Genomic DNA, 11,850 nt, shown 5'->3' with positions numbered 1-11,850 from the left:
TTAATAGTGGGCGTGTCAATGTTATGAATGGTGTGCATTACTAAGAGTTACCTAACAAACTTGTCTGGCAGTGTTTTATCAGCTCTAGCTGCTATATATAGGTGTTCTTATTTAAGGCAGAGGATTGAGTTTCGAGTGTGTGTAGGATATGGCTCACTATCTGGAGTTAAGCCAGGCAAGTAAAAATATGATCATGCACACAATATGGCTATGAAAAACTGGAGAGTCGAACCCATGTACTGGCTCTACCCTTAAAGCTAATGTAAACTGCAACTAGGCCAGTATATATATATCAGTAACAGATGTTACATTCCCCAATTTCTTATGCTCTTGAGTATGAGTACCCTAACTGAACATTATACACACACACTGTTTCTGTAGATGCCCATCGCATTCGATCCAATCGAGTATGTGGAAAGTGCTTTCTTTGACCAGTCCAACTTTCAGATGTTCTGTGTTCAGCACGGCTACACTGACGTTAAAGTGAAGGGAATTACTGAAGAGGACAACTTCAAGATTACTATTCCCGCTCGAGGGCCCGTATCAACCATCAAGTTTTCCGGTGGTACTCCGAGAGTTCTGTCAGTTCAACGTCGGAAAGTTAGCGTCGAGTTTATCAACATTTTCGCTGAGAATAGCGTGGAGAAATCTCTTCCATTGAAAGCAGGCAATGCAGACATTATTGGCTTCTACTGGATCTTCAAGAACGAGTATGTACTGCTGATTACCACTTCTGGTGTTGAGCTGTATTCTTGCAATCCGTATCGAATGTCCTTCAAAGCGAGTAAGAGCTATGCTCTCTCTGTCTCCTGGGCCATCTTCTCACCTGATGAGCTCATTCTCCTAGTGTGTGTGAAGGGCACCAATTCCATACACCCGTTCGTGTTCAAGCAAGGTACACAAAATGCGATTCTCCGGCTACCCAAGTTCGATGTCGATATGCCTGTTGCAGCCTCCTCCACTTTGAGTATTAGAGAGTCAAAAGCCATCACACTAATGGAAAGAGATGTGGTCATCATGAGCCTGTACAACCAACACTATGTGGGTGTGATAAGGAACAGTGTCACACCAGGGGCAGAGGTGCTTCTTTATCAGCTCTCAACAGAAGCACCAGCAAAACTGGCTCACATTCTCTCGGTGGACGTTGGGGGGAGGTTTACTCTGAGCATTGTAGACGACCTGGTGATTGTCCATCATCAAGCTATGAAGACCTCCATGCAGTTTGACATCCTCTCCAATTCGGAATCGACCACAACGGCTGGTACTCCGAAACACCAGCCAATGCTTGCTCCACTAGCTGTGGCCCCCACAAAGCTGCAAGTTAAACAGAAGGGAACTAGAGTATCTGCACTGTCACCGTCTGGCTCTGACTCTCCCGGTTCTGTAGGCTCCTCTCCAGGAACTTCCCCCTTGTTCTATTCCAAGACAACCATCTCCCCCGAGCTCTACTCGCCCAAGTGGGTATTTTTTCAACCCAATGTAATCATCGATGCACAGTATGGAGTCATTTGGAAGCTGGAGGTGAAGCTGGAAGCTATTAGCAACATGATGCCAGACAAGTGTCTGCTTATTGAGTTTCTGCTCAAACGGAAAATGGGAAAGACAGTGATTCTCACTGTTTGCAAAGAGTGCCTAGAGCCTGGTAGACAAGTTAGTCTCAGTGTGTTGGGGCATGTGTTTGATCGAATTAATCACGCGTACATGGTACTGCAAGGTGGAGATAATTCGGAAACTCAGTACAAAATCTCAATCTCACAGCGAGACCTCTACAAGCAAGTGTTTGTTCATTTCACCGATCGAAAAGACATGTCGTACAAGTTTCTCGTGGCAGTTTTGGTCGAGTATGTTCGTTCCTTGCACAAGGTGTTGATACCTGTTGAGCACTTTCTGTATGAGATGATTATGAATGTGCTGATTGAAAACAAGTGCTTCTATCAGCTGCACCAGTTTCTGCAGTACCATGTGATATCTGATTCGAAACCTCTTGCCTGTCTTCTTCTCTCTCGTGAGTTGGTCTACCCCCCTGCCACTCAGCTAGCCATGGACATGTTCAAACGGCTATCCACAGCTGACAGTGAGATTATAGACATTCTTCTCTCTCGTGGCCAGCTCCTCACAGCTCTGAGGTATGTCAAGGCCACCAGCAAAGTGGACAGCGTGTCTGCAAGACAGTTTTTGGAGGCTGCTGCAAATGAGGATGATAAAATGCTCTTCTACACAGTGTACAAGTTCTTTGAAGATCGGAACATTAGACTAAGACATACAAAGAGGTTTCCTCCGGATGAACAGTGTCAGCCTTTTGAAGCTCTATACGAGAAATGGTTTCTGACGAAAATGAAAAACTAGGTTTTTTATGCATCACTTTTTTGTGTATTGTGATTTTTGTGTTAGTTGTGTTTATATATTTTCAATTGTATAATTACTAGTCAACTCTATATATACCTGCAGTCATTATAATTTATAATTAATGTTAATAAATAATTATTACTAATTAGTGTGGGAGCATGATTAATTAATTGATAATGTCTTGTGGTAAAACTATAGTTACTATACCGTCACCCACATGGTCCACATGTTGACTTCAGTATCTTTTGCTGGGAATTAGTACATGTGTATTTGTGAGCAGAATATATCATTCTACTGAAAGGCAGTACAAGAGACTTTAACTGCAATTTGTCACATCTGAAATCTCAAGATTTTTGCAGACGTCTCCTCAGGGCTTCTCTCAGTGTTGAACCAAGCTAGCTCACTCTCAGCTAGATCTACTGCATAAATAAATAATGCAGGGACTGGGGGAGGAATGGAAGGCATCTGGCAGGTGAGCTAGTATCATAATTATGGTACATGTAGTCCATAGCTATAGTTAAGTTGGAGGAAGATATTTTGTTTGCATGCAAACATTTTAATATTAAATGCTTTATTATTAAAACAATGTTCAGTGGAGTCAAGGATTCAGTGGAGTCAAGGAGATTAATATAAGAGTGCATGTATTAACTCAGATAGATACCATCAATAATAATTATCGTCACAATAGGAGTTTTACTATCTAGGTACATGTACAAACGAGCATAATTATAGCTAGGTGTTATAGCACTCCTAATCAGTCACATTCAACACTTTTATGCAGTGGTGAGGTGCAGGTAACGCAATCGGAACCACCTGGTGCAAGGACGAGAGACTCTCCCTGCGTCTTCACCTTTGATCATCCGATGACTATGAATACAGACACTACTACTGTTCCAAGTCAACCAGCATTCAGACAAAACTTACCATTTATTCCTAATCAAAGTTTTACGCCCACTCACAGGTCACTTCATCCTTATAATCCCTCTCCCTGGAATTCCCCACCTCAACCTATGTTCCAGCCACATCTACCAATGAGCAATGTCGTCACTCGGTTCTCACCTCCAAGTCCGATAGGAACATTTGGCGACCATATGTACCAGATCCAACGTGTCCATTTGTCGAATATGCAGCTCGAGAGATTTCCCCCTCCTCGGCAGAACTGCCCCCCTCACCACATGGTAGCTCGACCCCCTTTATGGATCAACCCTCAAACAGCGCCGTATCATCCTAGAGAAGCAATGCCTCGACCAGAGCATATCACTCCATCTGTAATGCATGGACAACAACTAGATCGGGCTTCATCCGTTCAAACGTTGCGTACGTATTATCAAGATCCTACCGGACAAACCCCAATTAACGAACATCCTTGGAGGCAACTAAACTATAACAGAAGCAATATTGTCAGACCAGTTCCAGTATATGCCAATACACTGGTTAGTCATGGTAACGAAGTCAGTAGACCATCTAGCAGTGGTGTTCAAAGTCAAAGTTCACAGCAACCAAGTTCCTCCTCACACACTGAAGCCTGGAGCAAACCACCAGCCCAAGAGAAAACCTCCACTGTGCAAAGAGAGGCCGTACCCAAACATAGCAAGAAATGTTCTCGGATTGACGAAGAAATTAGTACAAAACTGGAGAAGAGCTTTAAGCAAAACAGATCCCCATCACAGGAAGAGATGTCCGAAATGTCTGAATTGTATAACCTCACTAAAGGTGCGGTACGAACCTGGTTTAGTGGTCGTCGGCAGAAGCAGAAGAAGACGGAGAGAGAACAGGCAATACAAGCCCTCAACAGAGAGCGACCAAAAGTACCCTCAGAAATGTACGACATTACTGTTGAAGTACCATCCATCAACCCACGAGACAGAGGATCAGTGGTTCATCAGGACTACAGCGAAAATGACTGAAATCTGTGTGTTCAAATCAATGGACAATTCTCAAGTATCTTATTCATAATTATTATTTGCCCATAGGGGGCATTCATCCATCATCCATCATCCATCATAACCATGTTTTCTTTCATAAATCTTTTTTTAAATATCATTATAATATGGTATTAATTTTGCAATTTGCTGACATACATGGGGCCACAATTAGTATTCCCAGTGGGAGTAATCAATACGCCATAATCAGTAGACACATAAGAACACAACTGAAGCAATGGTGTGAACATGGAGATATCAGAGTTCAATTTGAAATATAGTCCATGCTCTCTTGCAACATCGAGAGTTCGCTGAATGACTCCATCATTTTCAATAGTGGACAGTGTACAAGTAGAGTACACCACAGTTCCACCAGATTCTGTTGCATATAATGCTGCCAACAACAGTTTCTCTTGCAGTTTGCTCAGTTCATTGGTGTTTGGATACATCCTGCCCTTTTCGATCCACTGTTTTATCTGATGTCTGTCTGATGAGCAAGGAGCATCAACTAGCACGCACTGGTAGTCTCTCTCTCCAGTTCTACCCCAGTCTTCACCTCTCCTATTGGTGATCCTCACAGAGTGCCTCAGGCTACTTGGGAGACATTTAGAAAATATGACGTCTTTAAGTCGAGTAAGTCTGCTGTGACTAACATCATTTAGAGCGAGAGTGCCTCCCAATTTGCTGTTTTGTAGTGAGAGGAGCTGAATAAGTGCAAACGACTTGCCACCGGGTGCAGCACACATGTCAAGCACATTGCTGTGTGGATGAGGGCCCAGCGCTAGTATAGGGAACAGAGAAGCAATATCCAGCGTGTAATAGTACAATAGCTTGTTTGTAGTTTGTGGGGAAGGGGGCAGGGGTGTGTTCGGTGGGTCGTTGACAAAGCAAGGCAGAGGGAGTCCATTGATTGGCTTGCATCCATGATTGTGTAGATATTGAGTTGCCTCTGGCTCTGCAAACTTGTTCACCACAGCACAATAGAGAGGCTTCTCCTTCAGCAATGCTTGCATAGTTCTTGAGATCATCATTCATATTCAGCTCAACCTTCCAGTCCACGTGGGTAGCAAAGGCCGAAGTGTATAAGGTCAATATCCTCATACCTAGATCCAACTCCCAGCTCCATATCCCACTGCATTTGTACTCTGTTCATCAAGAGTGTACAGTGCATGGAGAAGGACTGCCCTATGGAGGAGGGTGAACCCTCTCACTCAGATGAACCTGGGCCCTCAAGAACACACTCTGAGGTAGAGCCAGGCAATGAGGAAGAAGAGGACGAAGATATGGTGACTCAAGTGAATAATTTCTTTGCCGAGCTGTCCAACGATCATGGCCGCAAGAGACGAAGACTGATCGAGTCTGGTGCTAATCTCCCCCGCAGAAAGAGTATGCTTCCTTCTCACCTCAGTCAAGTGATGGGTAACGCCAACCTGAGGCTGGCCACGGGTGATCGGGCTGGAGCCATTGAGCTCTGCATGGAGATCATCCGACAAGGTATGTGAACCATCATCCCCACTGTCTATTTTGTAAGTCTTGTAAAATTGTGTGTACTCTTTCAATATACATTGCAAGTAGAATGTGAATTCGTTCTCACCATATTTTTGCCAATGTGGTTGTTAGCTGCTAATCCTGATCGACCTAACCTGAATACATCCTATCATTCAACCATCTAACACTATCCACTTGCTGGTTAACTGCAATAAAGGTTGTGAATTTTTGCACCACCGGTTTAGTTGTCACCTGCTTCTTAATAAATCTTAACCTCTCACCCCAGCCCCTCATGCATCTGAGCCGTACCTGGCCCTGGCAACAGTGTACGAAGATCTTGGTTACGACGAGAAGTTGCTCGGAATCCTCATGATTGCCTCCCACCTCAAACGTTCTGATTGTGACATGTGGATCAAGACTGGGAACCTGGCCGTGAAGCTCAAGGATTTCCGCATTGCCATTCACTGCATCAGCAAAGGTAAGTTTGTCTGTCTATCTGATGTACTGGCACTGATAGGCTAGCTGGAGAGTGGTTGATTATGCGTATAAATAATGTTTTTTTGCTGAAAACTGAGCACTGTGCAGCAACAAGCTATTGCCTTAATGAAATCACTGGAACCTCCCTGCTCTAATGAGATTTGATGTGGATACACCTCTCTCTCTCTCTCTCTCTCTCTCTCTCTCTCCAGCTCTCAGACTCACCCCAACTGACACCACCCTCCTCTGGCAGAAGTCCACTCTTCACAGTGAGCTGGGTGAGCCTAGGAAGGCCCTGGACACTCTCCACTCTCTCCTCAAGGTAAGTGTGTGCAAGGGGATCAGCATCCATAACTTGATTTATGGTGATCCAATTGGTGATCCAATTTGTGATTTCTGAAGTGAGCTAATTCACAGACAGGTGTGTTCAAATTAATTTTAGGCTAATCTTCAATAATTATATGTGTTAAAATAGTGCCTGAAAGAGCATGAGTGGATAGTGAAGAAGTGGGAATAGTGGGGGATAGTGGAGAAAGGGTGCTGATTAATTTTCTTTGTAGGTTCTTCCACAAGACAACAGTCGGGAGTATCTAGAGGTCACTAAAGAGATGGCAAGAGTGAGTATAATAATATACTCATTGTGTTCTGACCCTCAGTGATCACCCCCTCTCCAGCTCCACCACACCCTGGAGGAAACCCCTCAGGCCGTCTCTCTTCTTGGCCAGTTGTTGGACTCACACCACACACTGGTGGACGAGGAGGTTGTCAACCTATTGTCTGAGCTGTGCATACTCACCAAGGCCTACGAGCAAGCTTATGAGGTGAAGATACTCTACAATATCAGTGAAACCTTGTAATCCAACCAACGCTAATTTTATTTAATTCTAACCATAATTTTGTAGCATGTGTAGTGGAGATGTGTGTGGCCGGGCATCTTCTAATGTGGCTGTGGTGTGTGTATTTAAAGTGGATTAGTGTTTAGTGGCTAATATTGAGGTCAATTGAGGTCATGCTGTAGTTTCCTTCACTCTACTCTTCTCTCTTGTGCAGGTAATCACAGATTACTACCGCATGATAACGCAAACGCATCCTCCGGAAGATGAACCCTCGTCACCGCCGCCAACGTCCGCTAGAGATCACGTGACATCACATGACTCACCCCTCCTCTCATTGACAGCCACCCTGAGAATGTCCATAGCTGGCGATGAAATGGATGGAGTGTCTACTGACTTGAGTGAACCACATAAAACACATGTTCATGGTAAAATGAGATCCTTCAACATACATTTTTTCAAACTTTTTTTTCCAAACTTGCACAAAATTATAAATAATTATTAATACCACCAATGTGTTTAATTAACCACCACCTGTTCAGGTCAGCTGCATGTGCCTGAGGAGGTGCCTGTGGACTTGAGAGTCAAATTGGCAGTAGCTATGATCTTCCTGGGGCAACCACTGCCTGAGGTAACACTTACCCTGTAGTCAGGCGGTGTGTTGTATGTGTATGGTGATTGTTATCCTATAGTGTGTGTGGCTCCTTAATTACTCGCATCAGACACTGGTTTCCCTGGTATAATGGATGTTCCTAGTAGTAGTAGTACAAGTGTCTGTTTTCATGTTTGTACTTGTGCGGTTCTAGTAGCTGAATATGTCCATCTCAACTAAAACCTAATTCACCCCCACAGCGTCTGTACATTCACGTACGTTGGTTGACCCATCCTGTTGTTTTTGATGCAGGAGCTTCTGCAGCCGATATTCAACAGTCCTGAAGAGTATGGAGACTTGTTCCTAGATGTAACCGATGCTCTCACTGAGTGTGGTAAGCATGTCACTAAAATCACATGCTCTATAGCTATCCCATCTGATGTCACATGACAGGCGAGTACGCCCAGGCCTTGCCTCTCCTAACCTTGCTGGTGCACACACGGAAATACTCTCAGGCTGGGGTGTGGCTAAAGCTGGCCGAGTGTCGGCACATGCTCAGTGACCTGGAGGCATCAGCTGCGGCCTATTCCAAAGTCATCTCCCTCGCTCCAAACCACACTGAGTCAAGGTTAGGGTACTGCATCATCTTAGGAGGGGGGAGGTTACTCAACATTCTTCCTACGCACGATATAAAAATATCATCTTGAGAGGGGGAAGGGTTCAATTTGTTTTTCTACGCACGATATAAAAATATATTTGAGTGTAGAATAGCACTGTAATGTGTGATGATCCTTACCTAATGTGCGCTCTCATGCAGACTCAAGTTGGCCACACTGTACGTCCAGCTGGGACAATCTGACGATGCCCTCACACTGTTGGAGACAGAGCCAGGCGGTGAAGAGGGTGCTGGTTATCACCATAGCGATATGACAACTGCCGAGTTTGACCCTCGAAGTGAGATGGAAATGAGAGATAAATCATTGCAAGTAAGGGCTATCTATATTCCTCTCTTAGGAAGTAAGTTTATATTAATTTTAAGATGACCAGTATGGTGGCAATGATTGAACTTTTCTGCATGGCCTAGATACTGCATACTTGGATGTATTTGTCAGATGCTAAAATTATAACGATGTTCACACACCGTTGCTTAGAAGATAATTACTGTATCTGCTCAACCCCCGCCCACCCCCCATGACCACAGGATACTCGAGTGGTTCTGCACAGATATAACCTGTACTTGGGTAAGGGAGACACACCAGGCTACAGCAAGGCGGGCAAGACTCTCCTAGCATTCTTCTTCAGGGACTTTTACTATCGACATGAGCTCAAAGGTTAGGGATAGAAACTAATATGGTATGAGTAGTTGCTCATAAACACTAGACGATATGTGGGCAACAAGGCTTACTCCACGTGTGTACCTTGACTTGCTGTATATGCGTTATATTCGTTATATTATTACCAGGTCAGGTACTCTCATATTATGAACTTTTTTCTAAGCTTTCAGAATGGTTGAAATTTTATGGTGTATGTTTGATCCACAGAGATGACCCAACTCAAACGGATAAAGATCAAGTTGGGGCTCGACCCTGAGAAAGGACGTACCTCTTCAGAGCTGAGGAGGGAGGAGAAGGAGATGGAGTCACTGCTCACGGTGGAAGAGTGGTATCAGACCTTTGTCACCACCTGCAAGGGGATGTTCTCTCTTGGCCCCTCTAATTACAACACGATCGTGCATTTGATTTACTGTGCGTGCGTTGCCAGGAAGTTTTCTACGAGTGAAGTGAATAAGGTGGAGTCATCTCTACGATCATGTTATGTTATTTATAGAGCTCTCTTTATTGTACAGAGGTTTCTATTCTTCTGTGTATCCATAGCAATGCTGATTCAAGATTACAGTACAGCATTCTTAGTCCTCAAGATTCTAGGAAACACTGTGAGTGGACTAATAGACAGTAGCTGTGTAACGGTATCCACACTCAGAACATTTCTCTTCAATTTTTTTTTAGTATCCAGATTGCAAACACGTATGGAGTATTATGAACACGCTACCTCTCGATACTAAGGTCTACAAGTTCATCCTCCGACAGTGTTTTAAGGTAGCGTGTGTTCCCCCTCCTCACGCCCACACCCACACATGTCACACACACAACACCAGTCCCACACCAACACATGTCACACTCCTCACACACACACAGCACCAGTCCCACCCCTTCCTCACTCGAATCCTCTCCGCTCACAATCACGCTGGCGGCCATTACAAATTTGCCCTCTCGCAGTATGTGGTCAATTTTAACGAGATTGATGCCTCTAATGACAAGTACCTGCTGAGTCTGTGTATAGCCATTGTGCTAATCAACATGACCTGTCAGGCTAGGACCAGCACTGCAGGAAAGAACTCTAACATCACACAGGTGGGCTATATACTGTGTGTGTGTGTGTGTGTGTGTCAAATGACATGTTTCATTAGCAAATGTTTAAGTGCATGCCCATAACTAGCTTCGTCCCCACGCCCAAGGACTGCGTAGGAAGCTAGCCCATAACTTGAGCTCTGGCTATTAGGAAATGTTGTTTGAAATTATTTCTGGCAGAACGTACTGTTATTGTTAGAGCTGCTTACATGAGATTAAGAGACTCACTAATTAGTTATTGTGTGCTAACAACATTCTGTGTGATTGTATTTCCCTCTGACCATGCAGGCAGCAGCGTTCCTACACATGTATATGAAACTGAGGGGAGAGTGTCAAGAGACTAACTACAACCTGGGAAGGGCCTTTAATCAGCTAGGTAAGGAGGGCTATAGCTCTATCTCTCTTATTGTGTGTAGGTTATATAATGTTATCACCATGCATTGTTGTCACTGCAGGTATCCTACATATGGCTTGTCACTTCTACAAGAAAGTGCTGTCATTGGAGCCAGAGTGCTCTCATCCTAAAGTAAGTATGCCCACTTATTAATGGCATTCATGTGTTTTGTCTGTGTTATGTTCCTTATTTTGGCTATAGGGTTGTGAATTCCTGTGCTTGTAATTATATATTGTTGTCTCTTCCTTCCTGTCTACAGTGGAGAGAGGTGTCTGATTTAAGGACTGAAGCAGCGTTCAACTTGTCACTTATCTATCGTGCCAGTGGTAACAAACAAATGGCCTTACAAACACTCAGACAATATTGCATACTTTGATTGTCTACGTAATATCTGTGTTTTGTTTTCTCAACTGTCACTTTCATTTAACCCATATAACACAACACACCATATAACACAACACACATTATTTTATAAACAAACGCTTGCACACCTATATACAAAATATACAAGGGAAATTAATAATATTAATAATAAAGCAGTGCCTCTGCTGTTGATTATAAGAACACTCGCGGATATACATAAATAGCTAGCTACAGCCAACCAGTTTAAACTAGAGTAGTCTGTACTTCCAATTGCTCCTCGAGATTTCTTATCCTGCCCTTCAACTGAACCACCTCCTCAGAAGCGTTGTCTTCGCACTTTCTTTGCACCTCGTTGATTTGACTCTGATACTCTTGCTCTATTGCAGCTATCTGAGCCTCCGATTTTTCCTTAAAGTGGTGTAGCATTCGATCACGATAGTCACTAACTTTCTGGTGGATTAGTTCCTGAGAGTCTTTATCCACCGTGCACTCTGCTGACATGTCTTCATAGTCACTGAATTCATCTTCTGTTGGTTTGTTCGAGTTGTCTTGCATCTTGTGATCAACTCCTCTCAGGCTTTCTGGGAGCTCATTCACGAGAGACGGATCGTGCTCATAGATATCTGACCCACTTGGAACATCTCCATTCAAAACTGACTCGCTCTTCTTGTCAGGAATCTCAAAATCCTGCTCTGTAGGCATACAACTGTGCCAGCTGTTTCGTTTCAGTTTGGCCTGTTCCCTGCGCTGGGAGGGATTGGGGTGAACTTGTTGTGGCAAGAGAGGGGAGAGGATGTGCTTATGTTTCTCAAGCTCAAGTTGACGCTGGTATCTCTTCTCGAGTTGGTTAAGTCTGATTTGAAAGGCTTGACGAATCGTTTCTAGTTCTTTCTGAAGGTAGTCTTCCAGTTGTGATTTCTCAGCTTCATTAGTGGTCTGTGGTGTGTATGATTGGGAATGGGGGGAGGGAAGTAATAGTTTGTATAGTGAAGATGTCAACTGCATGCACAGTGTGTGTACGTGTAGG

General features: G+C 43.9%; 5 protein-coding genes across 5 annotated transcripts in view; 3 read left to right on the top strand and 2 right to left on the bottom strand.

Annotated features, from left to right (window-relative positions):
• The first annotated feature begins 15 nt into the window (after window positions 1–15).
• On the top strand, window positions 16–2,495 carry LOC135350124 (regulator of MON1-CCZ1 complex-like). Its single transcript, XM_064548842.1, has 2 exons — window positions 16–175; window positions 382–2,495. Exons 1-2 carry the CDS (start codon window positions 149–151, stop codon window positions 2,344–2,346), a joined length of 1,992 nt encoding a protein of 663 aa, XP_064404912.1. The 5' UTR covers window positions 16–148; the 3' UTR covers window positions 2,347–2,495.
• A 77-nt stretch (window positions 2,496–2,572) lies between these two features.
• Window positions 2,573–4,352, top strand: LOC135350149 (POU domain, class 2, transcription factor 2-like). The gene is made up of 2 exons (XM_064548879.1): window positions 2,573–2,818; window positions 3,128–4,352. Exons 1-2 carry the CDS (start codon window positions 2,781–2,783, stop codon window positions 4,251–4,253), a joined length of 1,164 nt encoding a protein of 387 aa, XP_064404949.1. The 5' UTR covers window positions 2,573–2,780; the 3' UTR covers window positions 4,254–4,352.
• Window positions 4,353–4,358: 6 nt separating this feature from the next.
• Window positions 4,359–5,334, bottom strand: LOC135350162 (5-methylcytosine rRNA methyltransferase NSUN4-like). The gene has a single exon (XM_064548893.1). The coding sequence runs from the start codon at window positions 5,297–5,299 to the stop codon at window positions 4,403–4,405; it is 897 nt and encodes a 298-aa protein (XP_064404963.1). The 5' UTR covers window positions 5,300–5,334; the 3' UTR covers window positions 4,359–4,402.
• Window positions 5,335–5,340: 6 nt separating this feature from the next.
• Window positions 5,341–10,927, top strand: LOC135350118 (general transcription factor 3C polypeptide 3-like). The gene is made up of 18 exons (XM_064548835.1): window positions 5,341–5,762; window positions 6,043–6,234; window positions 6,446–6,555; window positions 6,794–6,850; window positions 6,908–7,054; window positions 7,284–7,494; window positions 7,609–7,697; window positions 7,971–8,052; window positions 8,112–8,286; window positions 8,476–8,644; window positions 8,860–8,989; window positions 9,200–9,447; window positions 9,505–9,591; window positions 9,665–9,754; window positions 9,854–10,069; window positions 10,355–10,442; window positions 10,522–10,592; window positions 10,720–10,927. Exons 1-18 carry the CDS (start codon window positions 5,438–5,440, stop codon window positions 10,834–10,836), a joined length of 2,604 nt encoding a protein of 867 aa, XP_064404905.1. The 5' UTR covers window positions 5,341–5,437; the 3' UTR covers window positions 10,837–10,927.
• The window catches only part of LOC135349785 (uncharacterized), an 8,346-nt gene continuing 7,352 nt past the window's right edge, over window positions 10,857–11,850 (bottom strand). The window contains exon 15 of the mRNA XM_064548395.1: window positions 10,857–11,759. Within this exon, the coding sequence (XP_064404465.1) occupies window positions 11,067–11,759 (693 nt within the window). The 3' untranslated portion in view covers window positions 10,857–11,066. The remainder of the gene's footprint in view (window positions 11,760–11,850) is intronic.

This window comes from Halichondria panicea, chromosome 16 (genome assembly GCF_963675165.1).
Source record: "Halichondria panicea chromosome 16, odHalPani1.1, whole genome shotgun sequence".
In the NCBI taxonomy this organism is placed as follows: Eukaryota; Metazoa; Porifera; class Demospongiae; order Suberitida; family Halichondriidae; genus Halichondria; species Halichondria panicea.
Note: the sequence above shows the minus strand (reverse complement) of the source record. Positions and strands in the feature narration are given on the sequence as shown.